Source organism: Aotus nancymaae, unplaced genomic scaffold, assembly GCF_030222135.1.
Source record: "Aotus nancymaae isolate 86718 unplaced genomic scaffold, 86718_ANA_hifiasm-v0.15.2.pri h1tg000020l, whole genome shotgun sequence".
Lineage (NCBI taxonomy): Eukaryota > Metazoa > Chordata > Mammalia > Primates > Aotidae > Aotus > Aotus nancymaae.
Window position 1 is genome coordinate 44,980,145 of NW_026988432.1, and position 24,248 is coordinate 45,004,392.

The following is a 24,248-nucleotide window of genomic DNA, read 5'->3' on the forward strand; positions in this document are numbered from 1 at the left end:
GAACCGTCGTACCTGGCCTTGTGTATGAATCTTATGTGAAGACAAACTAAGTAAAAATAAGCAATAATCTATTATTAAGAATGTAAAAAGCCATTGATTTTTGAGCATTTACTATATTCCAGACACTGTGTTAAAAGCCAATCATCAGGCTGGGCGCGGTGGCTCACACTTGTAATCCCAGCACTTTGGGAGGCCAAGGTGGGTGGATCACGAGGTCAGAACTTCAAGACCAACCTGGCCAAGATAGTGAAACTCTGTCTCCACAAAAAATAAAAATAAATTTAAAAAGCCAATCATCAGTCACATATATCGATATATATTTAGCATTTACCTTTAAAATCACTTTCTAACATGAATATGAGCATGATCCTCTCTTCAGCTACTCTGTTTTGTTGAGAGAGTCTTGCTATGTTGCCTAGGCTGGAGTACAGTGGCGTAGTCATTGCAGCCTTGATCTCCTGGGCTCAAGCGATCTTCCTGTCTCAACCTCTGCAGTGGTTGGGAGTATACACATGCACCACTATGCTCCAGCTAATTTTTTTGATTTTTAGTAGAGACACAGTCTCCTCCCAGGCTGATCTTGAACTCCTGAGCTCAAGCAATCCTCCTGCCTTGGCCTCCCAAAGTGCTGGGATTACAGGCATAAGCCACTGTGCCAACCCCTTTCTCTTCATTTTGCAGAAAGGTAAACAAATACTCAGATTAATAACTTACCCAAAATTACAAAGAGTAAGTGAGACAATTAGAATCAGTTTGATCTAAGAGGTCTAATTCTAAAGACCATGAACAAATTCTACAATCAGCTATAAGGCTCTATAATCGAATCTAATAAATATATATTTAATGAATAGGTTATTGAGTCTTATATAAATATTCAGAAATGCAATGAGCACTTAGTATGTACCAGTCACTTTTCAAAGTGCTGGCTACACAAATGTCAACAAATAGAGCCTTTACCTTCATGGCACTCAAATGGAATGAACGTAACTGACATTAAACAAAAAACAGCCCAAAAGCAGAATTACAAATGGTGATAAGTGGTGTATGGGAAAAGCACAGGGTGCTGAGAGACAGTATGACAGGGCTATAGTTTAGTAGAAGAATTACTAAGAAAGGTTCTCTAAAGAAATGTAATCGCTTAGTACAAAATCCCTCTTTTTTTTTTTTGAGACAAAGTCTCACTCTGCCTCCTTGGCTGGAGTATAGTAGCACGATCTCGGCTCACTGCAACCTCCACCTCCTGGGTTCAAACGATTCTCCTGCCTCAGCCCCATGAGTAGTTGGGATTACAGGCATGCAGCACAACATCTGAATAATTGTATATTTTTAGTAGAGACAAAGCTTCCCCATGTTGGCCAGGCTGGTCTCAAACTCCTGACCTTGCGCTCTGCCCACTTTGGCCTCCCAAAGTGCTGGGATTACAGGCGTGAGCCACGGTGCCTTGCCACAGTCCCTCTTTTGATTTTTAGACTGGTATATCTAAATACTCTCCCAGTATCTTTCCTTGGTAGTTCAAACTTAACATATCTAAAACTCAACTCTGGATTCTTCTCCAAACTTGCTCCCTATATGAGCATCCTCATTTATTCACATCTGAATGACTGGGAGGCATTTTTGACACTTCCTCTCACTCAGCCCCACATCCAGTCAATTATCAATTTATTTCGATTCTATCTCCTAAATATACTTGAAACAACCTCTTATTGATAGTGGCAGGAGCCTGACAAATCCCTAGGTAGACAAGGGCGAGTCCTTGGTGAAACCTGACCTTCAGGCCAAAGACAGTTTAAAGCCTGAAAGCCAAGCTACAAGTTAAATCCATGGACGGGGTTGAAGACCTCTCTTCCCCGTTGGTGTGCTTTCCTCTGATTGATCCTCACCTTTCACCTCTTTTACATATACCTACCCTTCCCTAATTGGCTTTTTTTAATATACTGTCATGCCCATCTTTGAATACTGCCTTTGTTTTAGCCTCTTTCGCATACTCACAAACCCATCAGCATGCTCTCCCCCATTCTGAACCCATAAAACCCCTGGACCCAGCGATACTGGGAGAAAGAGACCACCCAACTTTGGGTGGGGAATCTCATGCCCCTTCTCTGCTGAGAGCTGTTAAATTGCTTAATAAAACTCTTCTCCATCTTTCTCACCCTTCAATTGTCAGTGTAATCTCTCTTTTCTTGGATGTGGGACAAGAACTTGGGAACCACCAAACACAGGTGGGCTGTGGCATGCCTGGACCAGATGTCGGCCGAGCCAGTGCATAAACCAGGCATGGTCTAGTGGGCAGAGTGGGTGGGGAGAGTCTCCCAGGCCAAGCAAGGCCTGGGTGGGGTCATTGCTGGCTATGGAGGTCCCCGGCTAGCAAACTGGGCAAGAATAATCCTGCATCATTATTCCACATCTAATGCTATCACCCTAATCCAGCTTCCTGACATCATCATAGCCACCTAACTGGTTTCACCAATTTCATTTTTGCCCTACTGCAAACCATTTTCTATGCATACGTTAGAGTCATATCTTAAAGATATAAGCATGGGCTGGGCATGGTGGCTCACGCTTGTAATCCCAGCACTTTGGGAGTCCGAGGTAGGCAGATTGCCTGAGGTCAGGAGTTCGAGATCAGCCTGGCCAACATGATGAAACCCCATCTCTATTAAAAATAGAAAACTTAGCCAGACGTGGTGGTAGGCCCCTGTAATCCTAGCTACTAGAGAGTCTGAGGCACGAGAATTGCTTGAACCCAGGAGACAGAGGTTGCAGTGAGCCAAGATCGCACCACTGCACTCCAGCCTGATAGAAATATGTCACCAGATTTGATAATAAAGCTGTTCATTGGTGGCCTGCAATAGAGTAGTGGAACTGGAGGACGTATGATAGAGGGTTAATGGATTAATAGGAAGAAGGGAAAACAGAAGTGATCAATGAAAGCACTTGTTTGACAAATTGGGGGTGATGGTAGGAGTTCAGGGTTTTTTGCAGAATATATATATATATGAGGCCAGGCGCAGTGGCTCATGCCTGTAATCCCAGCACTTTGGGAGGCCGAGGCGGGCGGATCAAGAGGTCAAGAGATTGAGACCATTCTGGCCAACATGGTGAAACCCCATCTCTACTAAAAATACAAAAATTAGCCGGGTGTGGTTGCACGCACCTGTGGTCCCAGCTACTCGGGAGGCTGAGGCAGAAGAATTGTTTGAACCCAGGAGGCGGAGGTGGAAGTGAGCCGAGATTGCGCCACTGCACTCCAGCCTGGCAACAGAGCAAGACTCCATCTCAAAAAAAAAAAAAAAGAATATATATATATATGTGTATATGTATGAAATTGGAGGCTGGGTGAGATGGCTCACACCTATAATCCCAGCACTTTGGAAGCCAAAGTGGGCAGATCACTTGAAGCCAGGTGTTTGAGACCAGCCTACCCAAAACAGCAAAATCCCGTCTTTACTAAAAAGACAAAAAATTAGCCAGGCATGGTGGCCCATGCCTGTGGTCCCAGTTACTTAGGAGGCTGAGGTATGAGAATCACTTGAACCTGGAAAGTGGAGGCTGCAGTGAGCCAAGATAGCACCACCACACTCCAGCATGGGTGACAGAGCAAGACTCTGTGAAAAGAAAGAAAAGAAAGTGAGGAGGCAGAAATAAAGCACTTTAGAAAAGGTGAGTACCAGACCAGGCGTAGTGGCTCATGCCTTTAATCCCAGCGCTTTGGGAGGCCGAGGTGGGCAGATCATGAGGTCAGGAGATCTAGATCATCCTGGCTAACACGGTGAAATCCTGTCGCTACTAAAAATACAAAAAACTAGCGGGGCGTGGTAGCACGCACCTGTAGTCCCAGCTACTTGGGAGGCTGAGGCAGGAGAATCGCTTGAACCAGGGAGGTTGAGGTTGCAGTGAGCCGAGATTGCGCCACTGCACTCCAGCCTGGACGACAGAGCCAGATACCGTCTCAAAAACAACAGCAACAACAACAACAACAAAAATACAGAAAAGAAAAGGTGGGTAGTACCGTGGGGTCAGAAGCAGAGGTGAAATGATAACTTTCTCAGGGACTTAAGCTGGTAACCATGAACATAGACGGGTCACATACCAGGGTGTCACACTCAGTGCAGTTCTTAAACTCTGATTTCATCCTTTTGGCTACATCAGTTGCTGGAACTCCTCCTGAAGGAAGATATGCCCGGCAATAAGGGCAAGTCCACTTGTTGTTCTTTAGACTGGTAGCAATACAGGAACGGCAGAATCTACCCCAAACAAATAAAAAATACATCACTTTCCTTGAAAGCTATAAGGAGCCACCACCGTGTGTCCATTTGTGTAAATTGTAATTTAATGACACCTTATACTCCATGAGCCATACTACCAAATTGCAGGTCCACTTGCCCCCTACACCTCCCAATTGCTTACCTTCCCAGCAAGACTTCTTTGGAATCACACATTCTCATCACATGCACTTTCACACATTTCAAGAAAAGTAAGAATTCAAAGTAGGTGAAATAGCCTTTCTATAGACTAAGTTTAAATGATAATTTAAAGAACGTCTAGATCGAATTTTACATCAAATTTCTTGAGAAAATATGTCTTTCTTCTGTGGCGTTTTGTGTGTTACATAAGAAAGTAGCAGCAAGTCAAGGAAGTAAAAATACCAGACACATTATGATTCTTATAAAACCATTTCCTCCCTCCCTCCCCTCCCCCTCTTGCTCTCCTCCCCTCTACCCTTCCTCCCTCCCCACCTCTCTCCCCAACCTCCTTCCTTCTCTCCTCCCTCCCTCCTCTCCTCCCTCCCTCTCTTCTTCCTTCCCTCCTTCCTTCCTCCCTCCCTTCCTCCATCCCTCCCTTTTCTCTCTCTTTCTCTCCCTCCCTCTCTCCCAATCTCTGTTTCTTTTTCTTTCTTTCAAGACCCAGGGTCTCGCTATGTTTCTTAGGCTGGATTCAAACTCCTGGGTTCAAGAGATTCTCCCTGCTTAGCCTCCCAAATGGCTGGGACTATAGGTGCAAGCACCACACCCAGCATAAAATAATTTTAAAGTCATCCCCAGATATAGAAAATTAGCTAATTAAAATGACCACTATTAGGAATGTCCTCCAAGTCAAGAAATATGTTCTCTGAATTATTTAAAGGAGCTCATTATGAAACCTTAACATAATCAACATTTCCAGTAAAGTCTGACCTATTTATAAGGGTTGTTGAAGGCTCCATGAACACAGAAACAAAACGAGAATTTAGGTAATTTATACACATCAGCATGACCTGACTAATGCCTCTTAAACTACTCAGCACATAATACCTATTTGGGAGTATTAATACATGTCAAAAGTCAGTTAAGTATACGATACTGAAAAGTTCTTATATCATAAGCATACAATTGAATGAAATTTCAAAACCAAACAATTTCTCACCTCCTGTTTCCTTTCCAGCCACAATTCTTTTATGTTGTTGTTGCTTTGTTTTGGTTTGGTTTTTTGAGATGGAGTCTTGCTCTTGTTGCCCAGGCTGGAGTGCAGTGATGCAATCTCAGCTCATTGCAACCTCTGTCTCCTGGGTTCAAGCAATTCTTCTGCCTCAGCCTCCTGAGTAGCTGGGATTACAGGCACTCATCACCACGCCTGGTTAATTTTTTGTATTTTTAGTAGAGATGGGGTTTTACCATGTTGGTCAGGTTGGTTTCGAACTCCTGATCGCAGGTGATCCATTCGCCTCAGCCTCCCAAAGTGCTGGGATTACAGGTGTGAGCCATGTGCCAAGCCTCCAGACACAATTCTAACCCCTCTAAGGTCATCACTGACTTTTTTCTTCATGTATTTTAACATATAAAAATTATAATATACTTATCAAACATGGTACCAGTCTACAGACTGCAGCTTTCACATCCCTGCTTACTAGCCTTGGTGGCATTAATCATTGACTTCTAATAACAAAGATTGCCTGTTTCTGTACGTTCTATAAATGGAATCCTCTGGTATGTATTCTTTGTCTCCTTTTCAATATTATGGTTAAAAGATTCACCCATATTGTTATCTGTAGTTGAGATTGCCCATTCTAATTTTGTGAAGTCTATTGTATGAATACACCCAAATATATCTATCATTCTATTGTTAATGGGCATTTAGGTAGTATTTAAATACTTGCTCAGGATAAACTTTAGTAATGGGCAGGTCTAAACCATTCGTTTTTTTCTTTTTAACTCCTAATTATATTAGTCAATATCAATTTTTTCCTCTTTGTTTTTTCTTTCTTATTATGTTTGAATTTGGTTTGGATCATGATCGATTCGTAACAGTATTTTCTGCATCTGTTATCAAATTAGTGTAAGCCCACAGGATGCTCACTTGTGCAGTGATTTAGACATCTACTTGTTGTTTATACCTGGCCAGAAGCCATTCCTCCTTTTTCTTGTAATAGCATCCTGCTCTTGCTCTGCAGAAACCATACCTCTTATATTACATGTAGTCTCAGTGGGACCTCAATCAAGGTGCCTACCAACTTCTGCTGAAGGTGTGAGCACCTGGCAAGCCAAGTCAAGCATAGACCCTGTCACTAGAAGTTGAATACTGCACAGTGACATATAAATGACTCAGTAGCAACTAGATGGAACATTTCTCCCCTTACTTAGAACCCCATATATGCCTTCATTCCTACCCTTTCCTTCTAGCTATTTTTCTTCTTCTTTTTTTTTTTTTGAGATGGAGTTTTGCTCTGTTGCCCAGGTGCAATCTTGGCTCACTGCAACCTCCACTTCCCAGGTTCAAGCGATTCTCCTGCCTTAGCCTCCTGAGTAGTTGGGATTGCAGGTGTGCACCACCATGACTGGCTAATTTTTAAAATACTTTTAGTAGAGACGGAGTTTCGCCATGTTGGACAGGCTGGTCTTGAACTCCTGACCACAAGTGATCTGCCCGCCTCGGCCTCCCAAAATGCTGGGATTACAGGCGTGAGCCACTGTGCCCGGCCAGTAATTTTTTATGTAAAATTTCAAGCTTGATACGCTGGTTCTCTACATAAATTTTAAAAAATGCTTCCATATACCTTAATCCATTTAATCTTAAACCCCCAAGAAAGATCATTATTTCCATTTATAGATAAGGAAACCGAGGCACATACAGCGTAGTTTCCTTCTGCAAGATTACATGAAGGAGCAGTGTGAAGAAGAGGCAAGAACAACCTCCATACCAACTATAACCCAGGCGCTATTGCATCTCTTACTCAGGGCCTATGTCCCGCTGTAGCTGCCGCCCTGCCCAAGAGAAAGAGAGTGGATGCTAAGGAGATAATGCCAAGGTGAAGGACAAACCACAGAGAAGATCTGCAAGGTTGTCTGTTAAATCTGCTTCTCCAAAGCCAAGTCTAAGGAGGCCTTGCAAAGAAGGGAGAGAAGGTACCCAAAGGGAAAAGGGGAAGAACTGATGCTGGCAAGGAGGGGAATGACCCTGCAGAGAATGAAGATGCCTAAACAGAACAGGCACAGGAAGCCAAGGTGCTGGAGATGCCAGGTGAAGTGTGCATTTGTGATAACTATGTACTTGGTGACACTACAGTTTGAAATACTATTTTTTTTTTTTTGAGATGTAGTTTTGCTCTTGTTACCCAGGCTGGAGCGCAATGGCGTGATCTCGGCTCACTGCAACCTCCGTTTCCTGGGTTCAGGCAATTCTCCTGCCTCAGCCTCCTGAGTAGCTGGGATTACAGGCATGTGCCACCATGCCCAGCTAATTTTTTATATTTTTAGTAGAGACGGGGTTTCACCATGTTGACCAGGATGGTCTCGATCTCTTGACCTTGTGATCCATCCGTCTTGGCCTCCCAAAGTGCTGGGATTACAGGCTTGAGCCACCGCGCCTGGCTGAAATACTATTTTTATCAAGTTTAATAAAAATGCAGAATTTGGTTTTCTTTTTTTTTTTAAGGTACGTTGTTAGCACACGGTGCACTTCATTGTTGTTTTCTGGGGATGAGATGCCTGTCACTGTCACTAATAGACTGTCTTGAAGCTGGATTGATATGAGGGAAAACCTTTCCCTTTTAGTTTTCTGTGTGTGTGTGAGTGTGTGTGTGTGTATGCACATGTGTAATGGAGTCTTGCTCTTTCGCCCAGGCTGGAGTGCAATGGCATGATCTCGGCTTACTGCAACCTCCACCTCTGGGATTCAAGCAGTAGCTGGGATTACAGGCATGCACCACCATGTGCAGTTAATTTTTGTATTTTTAGTAGAAAAGGGGTTTCACCATGTTGGCCCAGGCTGGTCTTCCCTTCTACTTTTGAGAGGCTTCCTCTTGGCTCCCAGGAGGAGGGATTCCCTGACTTTGACAAACACAGACACCTTGGCACAAGAGCCTTGTGGTATGGAAAAGCAAATTTGTTTTTATGTCCTCTTCTCCCTTTCCATCTTCAGCATAAACTTAACTCCCTTAAACCCAGACACCTGTTGGGGCCTGATCCCTATTAGTTGGTTACCAGTGTCAGGCAATCTGGACTTTCCAGTGAGGCCACTGAGATGAGGTTCCTCAAAAGAGCAGTGGTTCAATATCTAGATTGTGCATCTTCAGACAGATTCTGCCATTTTCACTTCACTTCCTGAAAGTCAGGGTTGGCTCATGTTAAGCAACATGCTAAATGTGAAATGTCAACCCTCACCCTAAACTTTCTGGTTCAGATAATCAAATGAATATTCTTTTTTTTTTTTTTGCCAGAGTCTTGCTCTGTCACCCAGGCTGGAGTGCAATGGTGCAATCTCAGCTCACTGCAGCTTCCATCTCCCAGTTCCAGCGATTCTCCTGCCTCATCTCAGCCTCCCGAGTATCTGGGATTACAGGTGTGTATCACCACGCCTGGATAATTTTGTATTTTCAGTAGAGACAAGGTTTCGCCATGTTGGCCAGGCTGGTCTCAAACTCTTGACCAAGGTGATCTGCCCATCTCAGCCTCTCAAAGCACTGGGATTACAGGTGTGAGCCACTGTGCCCAGCCCTCCATTGGGTTTTAAAATGGCTTTATGTTTTTTGGTAGTCCATTGAAGAAGAGAGTTTGAAAGTTGTTGTATACTGTTAAGGATTGTCTACCCATGTCCTCCCTGAAATGACATGACTGTTTATGGAAAGTATCTTTAATAAAGCTGGATCAAGTTTGACTGGGGGGAAAAAAATAACATAAAAGAAGGTGCTTGAGCTTGGCCGGGCACAGTGGTTCACGCCTGTAATCCCAGCACTTTGGGAGGCCGAGATGGGCAGATCACCTGAGGTCAGGAGTTTGAGACCAGTCTGGCCAACATATAGTGAAACCCCATCTCTACTAAAAAAAAAAAAAAATACAAAAATTAACTGGGTGTGGCGGCGAATATCTATAGTCCCAGCTACTTGGGAAGCTGAGGCAGGAGAATCTCTTGAACCTGGGAGGTGGAGATTGCAGTGAGCCAAGATCATGCCACTGTACTACAGCCTGGACGACAAAGCAAGACTCTGTCTTTCAAAAAGAAAGAGAAAGAAAGAAAGGAAGAAAGGAGAAAGCAGGAAAGAAGAAAAGAAAGAAAGAGAGAGAAAGAAACAAAGAAAAAGAAAGAGAGAGAAAGAAAGAGAGAGAGAAAGAGAGAGAGAAAGAAAGAAAGAGAGAGAGAGAAAGAAAAAGAAAGAAAGAAAGAGAAAGAGCGAGCTTGAACTTGGTTGGTCTTAAGCTGGGGTTTTTCGACCCAAATTTCAGTAACTTTTTATTCCACCACCACAGCTACCCCAGTTGGAAAGAGCAATATTTTAAATAAAGAAACCTAAGTCCTCTGCTGTACATATTTTACTTCTTTCTATTTCAGCTGATTGTAAGTTCTAAGATACAATCTGACCTTGGATGTCTCTGAGTCTCTAAGAATTGGTTCTCAAAGTGTAGTCTTGAATGAAATTTATGACAAATGGTTCAAATGCTCAACTCACAATTAACATTTCTAATAACAATATCTATGGTTCTGACATGAATTATTTGCTTACATTATTTAGAGGCAAGCAGATAACATTTTGTTTTTTTATCAACTAGCAGTTTTCACTTTTTTTGCCCACAATTCATTTGAGTTTTATGCCAATGCAAGCAGAATACAAATACTGGTGCTGAGCCTATCGGGGACACTTGTATAGATTATCCCCTATTATTATTATTATTTTGAGATGGAGTCTTCCTCTTTCACCCAGACTGAAGTGCAGTGGTGCAATCTTATCTCACTGCAACCTCCACCTCCCGAGTTCAAGCAATTCTCCTGTCTCAGCCTTCTGAGTAGTTGGGACTGAGTACAGGCATGTGCCACCACGCCCGACTAATTTTTTGAATTTTTAGTAGAGACGGGGTTTCACCATGTTAGCCAGGATGGTCTCGATCTCCTGACCTTGTCATCCGCCTGCCTTGCCCTCCCAAAGTGCTGGGATTACAGGCCTGAGCCACCGCGCCCGGCCCTATCTCCTATTATTGTAGGCTCCTACAATAATTCATAAAATGCTGCGGTGCTTTCTCCTCATTTTATTTATGGCAAACTGAGGTTCAGAGAGGTGTAGCAATGTGCCAAGTTTATACAGCCAGAGACAATAGTGTCTGATCCTTAAACAGTTTGGGTAGGGCCTCAAATTTTGTAGCCTTTTCAAGAAAGCTCAGTTCTTTCCAGTGACAAGTAGAAGCCACAAATATAAGACCATGAATGTGCCTGTATAATCAGGAGGCCTGATATAATGAACATGTCTCCCCAGAGTTCAAGCATGAAAACTTGGTTCTTCTTGTGGTGGTACTGAGAGGTGGAACCTCCGGGAGGCATTTAGGTCTAGGGGCTCCATTGTGATGAATGGATGAAATGCCGTTATCACAGGAGTGGGCTGGTCATTGTGGAAGTGGCTTTTCTATGAAAGTAAATTTTCTGAGGAGGGAGGATCGCTTGAGCCCAGGAGTTTGAGTCCAGTCTGGGCAACACCGTGAGACCCCCATCTCTAAAAAATAAAATAATAAAATAGGCCGGGTGCAGTGGCTCAGCCTATAATCCCAGCACTTTGGGAGGCTGAGGTGGGTGGATCACCTGAGGTTGAGAGTTTGAGGCTAGCCTGACCAAGATGGAGAAACTCTGTCGCTACTAAAAATACAAAATTAGCCAGGTGTGGTGGTGCATGCCTGTAATCCCAGGTACTTGGGAGGCTGAGGCAGGAGAATCACTTGAACCCAGGAGGCGGAGGTTGCGATGAACTGAGATCGTGCTATTGCACTCCAGTCTGGGCAACAGGAGTGAAATTCTGTCTTAAATAAATAAATAAATAAATAAAATATAAGTGAGGTCTCTCATGTACATTTTCTCACTCTTCCTTCTTCTTTCTACTTTTCCACCAGGGGATGACCGTAGCTAGTTACCAGCACCATGCTCTTGGACTTCCTAGCCTCCAGAACTGTGAGCTGAAAAAATTCTTTTCTTTATCAATTACCCAGTCTGTGATATTTGATAAATACCCATTCCCATCATGGCCTGAACTAGTGTTTCCAGTTTACTTTAGAATGCCCTTGGCTGAAAGGAAAGGTCCATTCAGTTGGTTGGGCGCGGCGGGGTTGGGGGTCCTTAAAATTTTATTTTTGGTTTACATTGGGATTGCACATGTACTGTAAGAATGAAAGCACTCGTGTATATTTCTGGATCAGTTTTAAACTCATCAGGAAGACTCTCAGACTCTATTTAGGAAACCACCAATTTGGTGCAGGCTTTCCTGCTCATACTTGACCACAAATTGAATGTTTCAATCCATTTACCTGAAAGTACTTCAGAATTATCCTAAACAGAGTTTCATTTTCTAAAAATTAGGTACATTCACAGCCAGGTGGGGTGGCTCACACCTGTAATCCCAGCACTTTGGGAGGCAGAGGCGGATGGATCACCTGAGGTGTGGAGTTCGAGACCAGCCTGGCCAACATGGTGAAATACTAAACATACAAAATTAACTAGGCCAGCTACTCAGGAGGCTGAGGCGGGAGAATCACTTGAACCTGGGAGGCAGAGGTTGCCGTGAACTGAGATCGCACCACTACACTCCAGTCTGGGTGACAGAGTGAGACTCAAGTTCAAAAAATAAAATAAAATAAAAATTAGATACATTCTATGACTTAGAGCAGTAGTATCTGAGGCCAATGGAGACTTGGCTCTTTCTACCTTATAGCGTGCTCCAGTTCATTTAGCTCTCTTCAGCTCATTCTCAACCTCTAGATGCTTTTTAAATAACTCTGTCTCCAGCCCTGATCTCCTTCCCCCAGTCTGTTCCTTCAGAGCCTTTGGGATATTTCCATTTGGATATCTGCCTATCAGACTGCTGTACATTCAGCAGGCCCATTCATGAGTGCATTTCCTTCCTCCCATGCCAGCCTCTCTGACCCTGTTTATCCACCTGCCTTCAAGTCCGGTGGTTGGCTTTGACATCTTTCTCCCTTGCATCTACTATTTTCAATCTGACAACAACTGTCTTTGAATATTTCATTTAAATGTAAATCAGACTCTTTTTTTTCTTTTTGAGGCAGGATCTTGTTCTGTCAACCAAACTGAAGTGCAGTGGTACAACCACTGCTCACAGCAGCCTCCCCAGCTCAAGCGATCCTCCCACCTCAGCCTCCTGAGTAGCTGGGACTACAGGTATGCACCACCATGCCCAGCTATTTTTTAAAATTTTCTGTAAAGACGAGATCTCACTATGTTGCTTAGACTGGTCTCAAACTCTTGGGTTCGGGCAATAGCACCTCCCCCCTCCCAAAGTGCTGAGATTACAGGCATGAGCCTCCACACCCAGCCTCCAGACTCCTTTTAAGTTATCTACTGGCTCTCACCCCAGCTCTCTGATAGGAGATAATGCAGCGGTGAGAAGGCTTTTCTCTCAAATCTATTTTTTACAACTGATACAGCAATATGAATAAAGTCCATTTAAAATTATGAAACATTAAAGTGAAACTTCTTAAAGTCCAGCAAAGGAAAAAGAACTAAGCTAAAAGTGAGGCTATCTGGGACATCTTGAAAATGTCACAGATCAACCTTTCATGGCACAGTTTTCTTCCAAAAGAAATACAGAGATAAGAAATAATACCTGTTCCTGGAGATTTTGCTTACAGAATGACTGAAGGAACTAGAAACTATGTTTTGAGACTTTACTATGGGATACTTTTACATTTTTAATATTCATAAAAATGGCACTAGATACTCCATTTTACAAATGAAGAAAATGAGATTCAAAGAGATTAAGCAACTTAGTGGTAAAGAAAATTAGCCAGGTAGGGTGGCTCACAACTGTAATACCAGCATTTTGGGAGGCTGAGGTGAGCAGATCTCTTGAGGCCAAGAGTTCAAGACCAGCCTGGTCAAAATAGCAAAACCCATCTCTACTAAAAATACAAAAATTCGCTGGGCGTGGTGGGGCACACCTGTAGTCCCAGCTACTCAGGAGGCTGAGGCAAAAGAATCACTTGAACCAGGGAGGTGAAGGTTGCAATGAGCTGAGATCGTACCATAGCACTCCAGCCTGAACAACAGAGAAATACTCCATCTCAAAAAAAAAAAAAGAAAGAAACTATATATTTTACCCCTCAAAACAATTCTTTGACATACTTCAAGTTAGCTATTGAGAGTGCAGAAAGGAAAAGCCCTGAAAAGCTGCATGTTGTGGAAGACATGCAGTATGAGTAGAGGAAGCCTACATTGGTGAAATAAATAGCCAAGCTTTCTCTGAGGTCTCCCGTGCCCCATCTAGGAGATTAACCAAGAGTATGAAACCTTTGAAGGTCTGACAAAGAAACTTACCATGGACGATTACCTATTCTTTCTGAGAGCTGCTACCTGTGAAGTTTCATCTATATAACAAGAACACCTTTGCCCCTTGTCTTTCTCTTTCCCTCTCATAACCTGTCTTGCCACTTTCCAATCCTCCATTCTTCTGTAACCTCAAGTATGAAAGCATCAAGCACCTGGCCCTTTCTTTTAGTTTTCATATTTTGTATGACTCCCATGCCATATGCACATTAACAAATGTGTATGCTTTTATCCCATTAATCTGTTATCTGCTTGTTTTATAGACTCAAAGTATCATATATTCAGGGGAAAAATTTTTGGTGTTGTGATCAACACCAAAGGGATAGAAGTCATTTTGTTCACTGTGGAGCCAGTGAATGGGATCTTGGAACAACAGATGAAAAGCCAGCAAAGAAAGGTAAACTTGTTTTTATTTTACCAAGTCACTTCTGTCTATAATGCCTGGTCAAATGTGGATGGTATGAGTCTCTGTATTTTACCCTTTCTAAATTTGGATCAACAGGGAAAAGCATATAAACTATTTCTTGTATTGGTTTGAATCACTTTTAAAATAACTGAATTGGCTATATTTAAAAGAAAACTTTTTAGAGCTCACATCTTAAATAACTACCTTATTGGTACCTATGAAAAGATACAAAAAGAATACAGGCTTAGGAACTCCCTCAGCAAGATTTTTGAAAAGTAGAGGCCGGGCGCAGTGGCTCACGCCTGTAACCCCAGCACTTTGGGAGGCCGAGGCAGGCAGATCATGAGGTCAAAAGACCGAGACCATTCTGGCTAATATGATGAAACCCCGTCTCTACTAAAAATACAAAAGTTAGCTGAGTGTGATGGCACACGCCAGTAGTCCCAGCTACCCTGGAGGCTGAGGAAGGAGAATTGCTTGAACCCAGGAGGCTGAGGTTGCAGCGAGCAGAGACCGCACCACTGCACTCCAGACTAGCGACAAAACGAGACTCCTTCTCAAAAAAAAAGTAGAAATCAGGTTGAAAACAAAGTTAAAATCCTTTGTGCTCAAACTGCATGCTTTAGATTCCTTGTGGGGTTTTTTTTTTTAAAAAAGACTCCATCCTGTAGTCTAGTGGTAAGGATTCTGCACTTTCACCACTACGGCCTGGATTCAATTCCCTTTCAGGAAATAAGTCCCCAGGAGACATAAATCCTTTAACTTAGGAGGGAAATTTTTTTTTTTAACTTGTGAAAAATTTAGTTTGAATTGTTTGTTTCCAATTTATATTTGTATGACTTCTTAACCTTTGGGGTGCCCACTTGTTTTGTAAGCCTCTCATACAACTTTTGTTTTCCTCTGTCTTAAACCCTAGAGAATATGACCAGACAAAAATGTGGGTTGTACCTCATTTGAGGCTGGCAAAACTTTCCTTTCATTAAGCTGTTGTTGGGAATGATCTGGATTTTGAAAGGGTTGCAACTTTTGCTCCCTCTTAGAAAACCTTGGTTAAAGCCATCAAGAGCTTCTTGGTTTTAGTCTCAGATGTTCTTATTTGTTTTGATTTTGAGTAATGTGTTAGGCATACCTTGGTTACAAAGTTGGTTTATGTTTAGAGTATGATAGTAACTTTTTTCTCATTTATCTGCTTCCTCTACTGGGCCAGAGAGACATACCTCTTGCTACGGCTGTGAACCAAACAGGCGAGAAGAGGTGGGTACCACCCAGGCAAAGGGAAGGTCTGGGGAGAAAGAGGCGTGGATGCCATAGCTATCATTCGCTCTGTTCCCACAAAAGACTGGGTGCTCAGGCCGGGCATGGTGGCTCACACCTGTAATCCCAGCACTTTGGGAGGCTGTGGCAGGCAGATCATCTGAGGTCAGGAGTTTAAGAGCAGCCTGGCCAACATGGTAAAACCCATCTCTACAAAAATACAAAAATTAGGCGGGCATGGTGGCATGCGCCTGTAGTCCCAGCTACTTGGTAAGCTGAGACAGGAGAATTGTTTGAAGCCAGGAGGCAGAGTTTACAGTGAGCCGAGATGGCGCCATTGTACTCCAGCCCAGGCAACAGTGCCAGACTCCATCTCAAAATAAATGGCTCTGTGGCCAACAGCCAGATTAATTAATAGCTGGTATTCTCTGTTCTCTTTCAAATCCTGTTTCTCCCATGGGAACTTCTTAGTCAACTAGATCTTTGTTTCTTTTCCTTTTTTTATGTTTCAAATTTTAACATGTATTTTATTATTATTATACTTTAAGTTCTGGGGTACATGTGCAGAACGTGCAGGTTTGTTACATAGGTATACACATGTCATGGTGCTTTGCTGCATCCATCCCCCTGTCATCTACATTAGGCATTTCTTCTAATGCTATCTCTCCTCAATCCTCCCACCCCCTGCTAGCCCTCCTCTAGCCCCCCACCCCGCAACAGGCCCCAGTGTGTGATGTTCCCCTCCCTGTGTCCATGTGTTCTCATTGTTCAACACCCACTTATGAGTGAGAACATGTGGTGTTTGGTTTTCTGTTCTTGTGTCAGTTTGCTGAGAATGATGGTTTCCAGCTTCATCCATGTCCCTGCAAAGGACATGAACTCATCATTTTTATGGCTGCATAGTATTCCATGGTGTATATGTGCCACATTTTCTTTATCTAGTCTATCACTGATGGGCATTTGGGTTTGTTCCAAGTCTTTGCTCTTGTAAACAGTGCCACAATAAACATACATGTGCATGTGTCTTTATAATAGAATGATTTACGATCCTTTGGGTATATACCCAGTAATAGGATTGCTGGGTCAAATGGTATTTTTATTTCTAGATCTTTGAAGAATCACCACACTGTCTTCCACAATGATTGAACTAATTTACACTCCCACCAACAGTGTAAAAGCATTCTTATTTCTCTGCATCCTCTCCAGCATGTGTTGTCTCCTAACTTTTTAATGACCACCATTCTAACTGGCATGAGATGGTATCTCATTGTGGTTTTGATTTGCATTTCTCTAATGACCAGTGATGATGAGCTTTTTTTTCATGTTTTTTGGCTGCATAAATGTCTTTTTTTTAAATTTTCTTTTTAGAGATGGGGTTTCACCATTTTGGCCAAGCTGGTCTCAAACTCCTGACCTCAGGCAATCCACCCATCTCGGCCTCCCAAAGTGCTGGGATTACAGGTGTGAGCCACCATGCCCAGCTTGCATAAATGTCTTCTTTTGAAAATTGTCTGTTCATATCCTTTGCCCACTTTTTGATGGGGTTTGTTTTTTCTCTTGTAAATTGTTTAAGTTCTTTGTAGATTCTGGGTATTAACCCTTTGTCGGATAGATTGCAAAATTTTTTTCCCATTCCTTTGGTTGCTAGTTCACTCTATTGATAGTTTCTTTTGCTGTGCAGAAGCTCTTAAGTTTAATTAGATCCTATTTGTCTATTTTGGCTTTTGTTGCCATTGCTTTTGATGTTTTAGTCATGAAGTGCTTGCCTATCCTATGCCCTGAATGGTATGCCTATGTTTTCTTCTAGTGTTTTTATGGTGTTAGGTCTTATAGTTAAATCTTTAATCCATCTGGAGTTCATTTTTGTATAAGGTGTAAGGAAGGGATCCAGTTTCAGCTTTCTGCATATGACTAGCCAGTTTTCCCAACACCATTTATTTAGACCTTTGTTTCTTCCTCAGACTCCTACTATAACTTTATTGACAGAGGCAGGGTGGATAACCTGAGGTCAGGAGTTCGAGGTCAGCCTGGCCAACATGGTGAAACCCCATCTCTGGTGAAAATCCAAAAATTAGCTGGGCATTGTGACAGCAGTCTGTAATCTCGGCTACTCAGGAGGCTGAGGCAGGAGAATCGCTTGAACCAGGGAGGCAGAGGTTGCGGCGAGCCAAGATAGGCCATTGCCCTCCCACCTGGGCAACAGAGTGAGACTCCATCTCAAAAAAATAAAATAAATAGGCCAGTCGCGGTGGCACACACTGGTAATCTCAGCACTTTGGGAGGCTGAGGTGGGTGAATCACAAGGTCAAGAGATTGAGACCATTCTGACCAACATGGTGAAACCCCGTCTCTACTACAAATACAAAAATTAGCTGTGCATGGTGGTCCATGCCTGTAGTCCCAGCTACTCAGGAGGCTGCGGCAGGAGAATCACTGAGCCCGGGAGGTGGAGGTTGCGGTAAGGCAAGATCACGCCACTGCATTCCAGCCCTTTAACAGAGTGAAACTCCACCTCAAAAAACAAACAAACAAAAAATCACCAGGCTTTTTTGGAGGCACCCTCTTATCTGGACCTAGGAAATTATTAACTGAAAGTCTGACACCTGTGAAGGACTGACAGAGCAACTTGATGCAGTCATGCCTATTCTTTCTAGGAGCTGTTTATCTATCGAGTTTCATTGGCATAACTAGACCATCTTTGCCCCAGCCCCTTCTTTCTCTCTCCCTCCCGTAACCATGTTCCAAGCCCCCATTCTGTGGTAACCTCAAGATGGTATAAAAGCATCAAGCATCTGGCCCTTTCTTTCAGTTTTCACATTTGGCATGACTCCCGTGCCCATATGCACATTAATACATTTGTAGCCCTTTCCCCCTTGTTAATCTATTAGCAGTTTGTTTCACAGACTCAAGTGATCAAACCTTTAGGGGAAAAAAATCAAATTCAAATTTCCTTACAGTGATCACACAGCTGGCTAGTGGCAGAGCTGAATTTCAAATCCAGCTCTCTGTAAGGGTCAGTTTCCACTGCAACACAATGCAACTTATAAAGTGCTCTGTGCATATTTATTGAAGGTACTGTTGTTATTATTAAACTTGTTTGACTTGAAGTAGGTTTACAAACAAAAATCAGCATAAACAACCTAGTTCACCATATTTGAAAATGTAGCTTCAATATGGGATCATAAAATAGAGAAGGTTCATTCGCATTTCTTCGTTTTCCAACTTAATTTCAGCGGAAAAAAGTAATTCATTTAGAATGTACAAATGGTATTAACAACGCTCACAATCTCTACTGCAGTGAGGACTCTGGTTAACAGTTATAAAGTGGAAGGGGCCCAAGTAAGTTTGCCAAAAGGAGAAATATGGAAATTCCGCCCACAGCCAGAACAATGAACATAGATTTGTCAAAACAAAGAACAGTAAAGCGAGGAAGGGCAATTTGTTCAGCCCTCGTTATGCTATTTTATGACTATTTTTCCAGTTGCTAGTTTTCTATTCACTTTAACAAAGAAAAAGATGAAACAAAAAATTCAACATTTTGCAAATTTATATTATCCTTTAGTAGAAGGAAAAACATTGTGAAAGGTAAATTATAATGTTCGAAGTCCAAACCGGGAAAACAGTCTCCAGTCAGATCATTGAACAGCAAAGCCTTCTATTCCAAAAAGAATCTTCAAAACGCCCACTGTTTGTGTTTTGCACAACTTTGAAGTTTTAATGCTAATAATGATTAAATTTAAATGGAGGTATCTTTAGGTTGTTACTGCCCTAAACTAGTCAATATACTTCGACTCACATAGCACATTTTGGCTTCCAGATTGGTCTGTGGATATCATGTTACTACATCTGGACAGTTGAGCAACAACATCAATAACCAGAAAGGAGGGTAAATTTAAGCCTCGAATTTTAAGAACAAAGCTGAAACAACAGGCCTTGAGAATACAGCCACGAAATAATGCCCAAATCACTTTTTATACATTGCACAGTCTGCACACTTTTCTCCCTGGCTCACAGATGGGCAGTGGTGAATACTCCTTTTCAGATACAAGGATATAGGTAATAAGGACCACCTAAGTACTTTCAAAACTTTTTTTGTTTTTTGAGGCAAAGTCTCGCTCTGTCACCAGGCTGGAGTGCAATGGTGCCATCTCAGCTCACTGCAACTTCTTCCTCCCAGGTTCAAGCAATTGTCCTGCCTCAGCCTCCTGAATAGCTGGGATTACAGGCATGGGTCACCATGCCTGGCTAATTGTTGTATTTTTAGTAAAGACGAGGTTTCACCATGTTGGCCAGGCTGGTCTCGAATCCCTGACCTTGGGTGATCCATCCACCTCAGCCTCCCAAAGTGCTAGGATTACAGGTGTGAGCCACCACTACAGGCCTCAAAACTTTTGAATGCAAATGCACAACATGTTTTTAAGGACTACCTAAATCCTTTCAAAAGTGGTCATCAAAAACATGTTGTGCACTTGCATCCATAATATGCTATTTCTTTCTTCCTGCTAAGCCAAAAGCTGTACAAGTCAATGTGGTATCGCACAGGGCTTCATACTATAGTCAGTCTTCAAAGGACATTAAGTAGGCTTCCGCTCCTGATCTGCGCGCGCGCGCGTGCACACACACACACACACACACACACACACATGTGTCCGTGAACAAAATTCAAAACAAACACAGAAGGCTGGGCACAGTGGCTCACCCCTTTAATCCAAGCACTTTGGGAGGCCAAGGCGGGTGGATCAATTGAGGTCAGGAGACCAGCCTGGCCGGCATAGTGAAACCACATCTCTACTGCAAATACAAAAACTATCTGGTTGTGGTGGCACACGCCTGTAATACCAGCTACTAGTGAGACTGAGGCAGGAGAATCACTTGAGCCCGGGAGACAGAGGTTGCAGTGAGCCGAGATCGCGCCACTGCACTCCAGCCTGGGCAACAGAGCCAGACTATGTCTCAGAAAAAAAAAAAAAGTAAACAGAGAACACAAATTCACAGATCCAACTCCACCAGTTACTCAAACACACATTAAGGATGTGCCAAATTTATATCCGGACTTTGTTTTTAAACGCTTCTTAGAAACGACCAGGGCTTTGCACCAACTGAGAGTTTTAGCTAAATACTACTCAGTTTTGAGAAAGTTATTTTACTCTGTAATTTCTGCGGGTTTGAAGAGACGGGGAGTAAAGCAGGTAGTCTGCCACCTCCTGTCACGTTGTGGCTGGGTGGGTGGTGAAGGAGTGCATTCAGGGGCTTGCGGCTAACGTCCAAGCCCCACCCTAGCAGGTTGTTAAACTCTAACGACTGGAAAGTCACTCGGAAGCTCCAGTTTGACTTGCTCTTTGAGAGGCTGGGTGTCTGTTTTGAGAAAGGGTAGCAGGGGTGGGGGTGGAAGGACACTTGGCACAGATCCTTGTTTGCTTAAGACGAGCCTCTGTGGGCATTCTGGGAACACGTGCACAGCTCCAGCAAAACAAAACGGACCCAGGTTTCTGGGGCAGAGGGAAGCGCAGCCCTTTCCACCGAGTTCAGCGGGATAACTGCGCTTAGCGGGAACCCCTGCCTTGTAGCGGGCGCTGGTTTTCTTTCCGTGCCCGGGCGGTCGCTGGTTCTCCAGCCAGGAGCACCCTCCCCAGTTGGCCAGCCCTGGCGCTGGGCGGGACCCGTGCCTGGATCCCTGGAGCTCCGCACCTGGGCTTCGGGAGGAGACAGGGCAAGGGGTCTACAGGGCCTGGTCGTTTCTGTCTTCTCCTCCCGAAGTCCCGTGTCACCTACCGACTGGCGTTTTCCTCGTGGCCCCGCACCAGACGGGTCCAGGTTTCTCCCTGCAGCAGTTCCTAAGACGCTGTCTTCCGTCTCCCTCCTTCCCCCTACCAAGCCCTCAGCTTCCCCACATCGCCCTCCGCAGAGATGGGCGCGAACCGGGCTCCCCTGGCACTTACACGTGGCCACAGCGAGTCCGGACTGGCCGGTGTAACACCTCGAGGCATACGGAGCAGTCGAAGGACGTGACGGGCAACTCCGGGTCCCCCCTGTGCTCCAGGGCCCGCGGGGTGGCAGAGGCGGGCGCCGACTTGCCGCTGTCGCTGCTCAGCACGGAGCCCATCGCTGTGCCTCTCGCTCGCCCGGACAGCTGCCAAGCGCTCAGTGCCTGCTGCAGGGTTGTTTTGTTGCCGTGCGCTGGAGGAAGGAAGTCCCGGCCCAGCTGCGATCGCCGCCTCCCAGCGCGCCCAGCTCGCGCAGCCCAGAAGCAGCCTCTGCCGCTGCGTCCAACCCTGGTCTAGGGCAGGGCGAGTGCGCGGCGGCGGGGCTGAAATCTGCAGGCTGCCGGGGTTGAGGCGCGGAGGCGGAGGCGGCGGCCGCCCGGTGCTCGCTGCACTGTCTTGTGGTATTGGGAGGATTGAAACCTGAAACCTCAACTGCAGAGAAGAGGATTGAGGCAGTAGTAAACCTTCCAAGCTGTCACCCACACATCCTCTTTCCCCACAGTCAGAAGTTAAGGGCGGGCGTGGCCATGCTTAATGCTTATCAGAGAACAGCCGCTTGAAAGGTGATGGATAGGACCACCCTCCACGGTTGAAATCACAGTAAGCTGCAAAGATGGCCTATGATCTATGACTGGGCGTCTCCTAAGACGGTGCTATCAATACTCTGTCATCCAGTCAATAGTCCATCAATGGAGAGATAGCACGTGTAGTGGAAAGAGTTCTGGAGATTTGGATTCCATACCTGCCTCTCCTACAGAGTCTAGTGCTAAATTCTGCCAGCTCCAGTTTCCTCTGCGGCTCAGGATTTCCTCTGTTGTTTGTACTCTCCCCACCCCGCCCTTTAAACTTGATCAGCCGCGCTCAGTGACCCTGGCCTGTAATCCCAGCACTTTGGAAGTCCTAGGCGGTTGGATCGCTTGTGGTCAGAGTTCGAGACCAACCTGGCCAACATGGTGGAACTCCGTCTCTACTAATAATATAAAAAGTAGCCGGGCATTAATTCACACATTTTACGAAGACTTATTTAGTGCCCACAGCACGCCAGACCCGGTTCTGATGATAAAAACACAGTTGTCAACAAGCAAATAAAATCCCAGTTCTCACAGAACTTACTTTAAAAAACAAAAACAAAACTTTATTTCGAGATAATTATAGATTCGTATAGAGTTGCAAAAATAGTACATAATATATAATACACATACAATAATACATAACACATGGGATATAATAACATATAATACATATATGTACTTAACAGCCCATAGATTTCACCCAGTTTACCCCAGACTTTACTTTTGTTATTATTATTATTGTCTTTTTTTTTAATCGAACGTCCCTTAGTGGTCCTGCTTCCATGAGTAGCAGTGACCAGGGGAAAAGGGAGAGGAACCAGCCGGCACAGGGAGGGGTCATCTCCACAACATTCCATTTATACACAGAACTAAACAGACAAGCACAGAGTCACTATTGCGGTTAGAAGATGGCAGCATGGGAAGGGGGAGGAACAAGTGGGGATTGGGGATGTTGTTAAAAAAAAATACAGGCTCCCCCCACAACTAGGAGGCTCAGGGGAACTTGGTCTGCTTCAACCCAAGAGGAATCAGAAGATCAAAAGCAGTTTGGGAAGGCCAGAACCGTCAGGGATGGAGGGAGGAGGAAAATCCAGGGGGTGGGGGGTCTGTTTGGCAACTGGGGTGAAGGGATTGCCCTCCCCCTGCTGGGATCCCGCAGCCCCTCCGGTCTGGCAGGAAGGGGGCAGCCTGCAACCCCCAAGGGCAGGTGTGGGGCTGCCAGATGCTCCAGGCAGGGGGCCAGAAGGGGCTCACAAAGGCTTGCCCTCCAGGGAGATGATGGCACTGCCCCCAGCTTCTCTGCCAGGGTGCAGCGGTCCTTGACCTCCTCGTAGCAGTTTGCTTGCAATTCATGCTTGATCCCTGTCAGCTTCTTCTTGATGGCATCCTTGGAGCTGGCATAGATCATTTTGCTCTTAAAGGGTGCAGACTCAGGAGCCCAGAAGATAAACACCAGGTCCTCCTTCTTGCTCTCCTTGGTCTCGTAGTTTGCATCATAAAGGGCGTAGCGGCAGTCCTTATCTGGCAGCATCTTGACAAAGGTGGCGTAGGGGTCATCGACAGTTTGGCCCACATCACCCACCAGGATCTCCTTGCCCTCCTCCAGGATGATATTCTTCTTGTCCTCACTCAGGCAGAAGAGCACAGCCTTCTTGCGCTTCTTCACCTCCTCTGACATTGAAGACTTACGCACCTTCATGTCATTGAACACCTTGATGACTCCATCAGAGACAGCCACACCAGAGGCCATGTTTCCGGAAGCGAAAAGGAGAGGGCACGGAAAGCTGCAGAAGAAGAGAGCGCTGCAGCTGCTTCTGGGACCCGACTGAACTATTATTATTATTATTATACTTCAAGTTCTGGGATACATATGCAGAATGTGCAGGCTTGTTACGTAGGCATACACGTGCCATGATGGTTTGCTGCACACATCAATCCATTATCTACATTAGGTATTTCTCCTAATGCTATCCCTCCCCTAGCCCCTCACCCCCCAACAGGCCCTGGTGTGTGATGTTCTCCTCCCTGTGTCCATGTGTTCTCACTGTTCAACTCCCACTTATGAGTGAGAACATGTTTTCTGTTCCTGTGTTAGTTTGCCAAGAATGATGGTTTCCAGCTTCATCCATGTCCCTGCAAAGGACATGAACTCATCCTTTTTTTATGGCTGCATAATATTCCATGGTGTATGTGGGCCACATTTTCTTTATCCAATTTATCATTGATGGGCATTTGGGTTGGTTC

The 24,248-nt window shown here is 44.4% G+C and overlaps 1 protein-coding gene and 1 pseudogene across 2 annotated transcripts in view; both read right to left on the reverse strand.

Annotated features, from left to right (window-relative positions):
• RNF125 (ring finger protein 125) overlaps positions 1-21,551 on the reverse strand; it is a 53,487-nt gene extending 31,936 nt beyond the window's left edge. The window contains exons 1-2 of one of the 2 annotated variants that reach the window (XM_021670017.2): positions 21,388-21,551; positions 4,091-4,244 (exon numbers count right to left, since the gene is read on the reverse strand). In XM_021670017.2, coding sequence (XP_021525692.1) covers positions 4,091-4,244; positions 21,388-21,551 — 318 coding nt within the window. Of the gene's footprint in view, positions 1-4,090; positions 4,245-4,407; positions 4,639-21,387 lie in introns of those variants that run through there. The other variant, XM_021670018.2, reaches the window with a different exon arrangement.
• Positions 21,552-23,172: 1,621 nt separating this feature from the next.
• On the reverse strand, positions 23,173-23,809 carry LOC105713523 (cofilin-1-like; annotated as a pseudogene).
• Between the last annotated feature and the right edge of the window lie 439 nt (positions 23,810-24,248).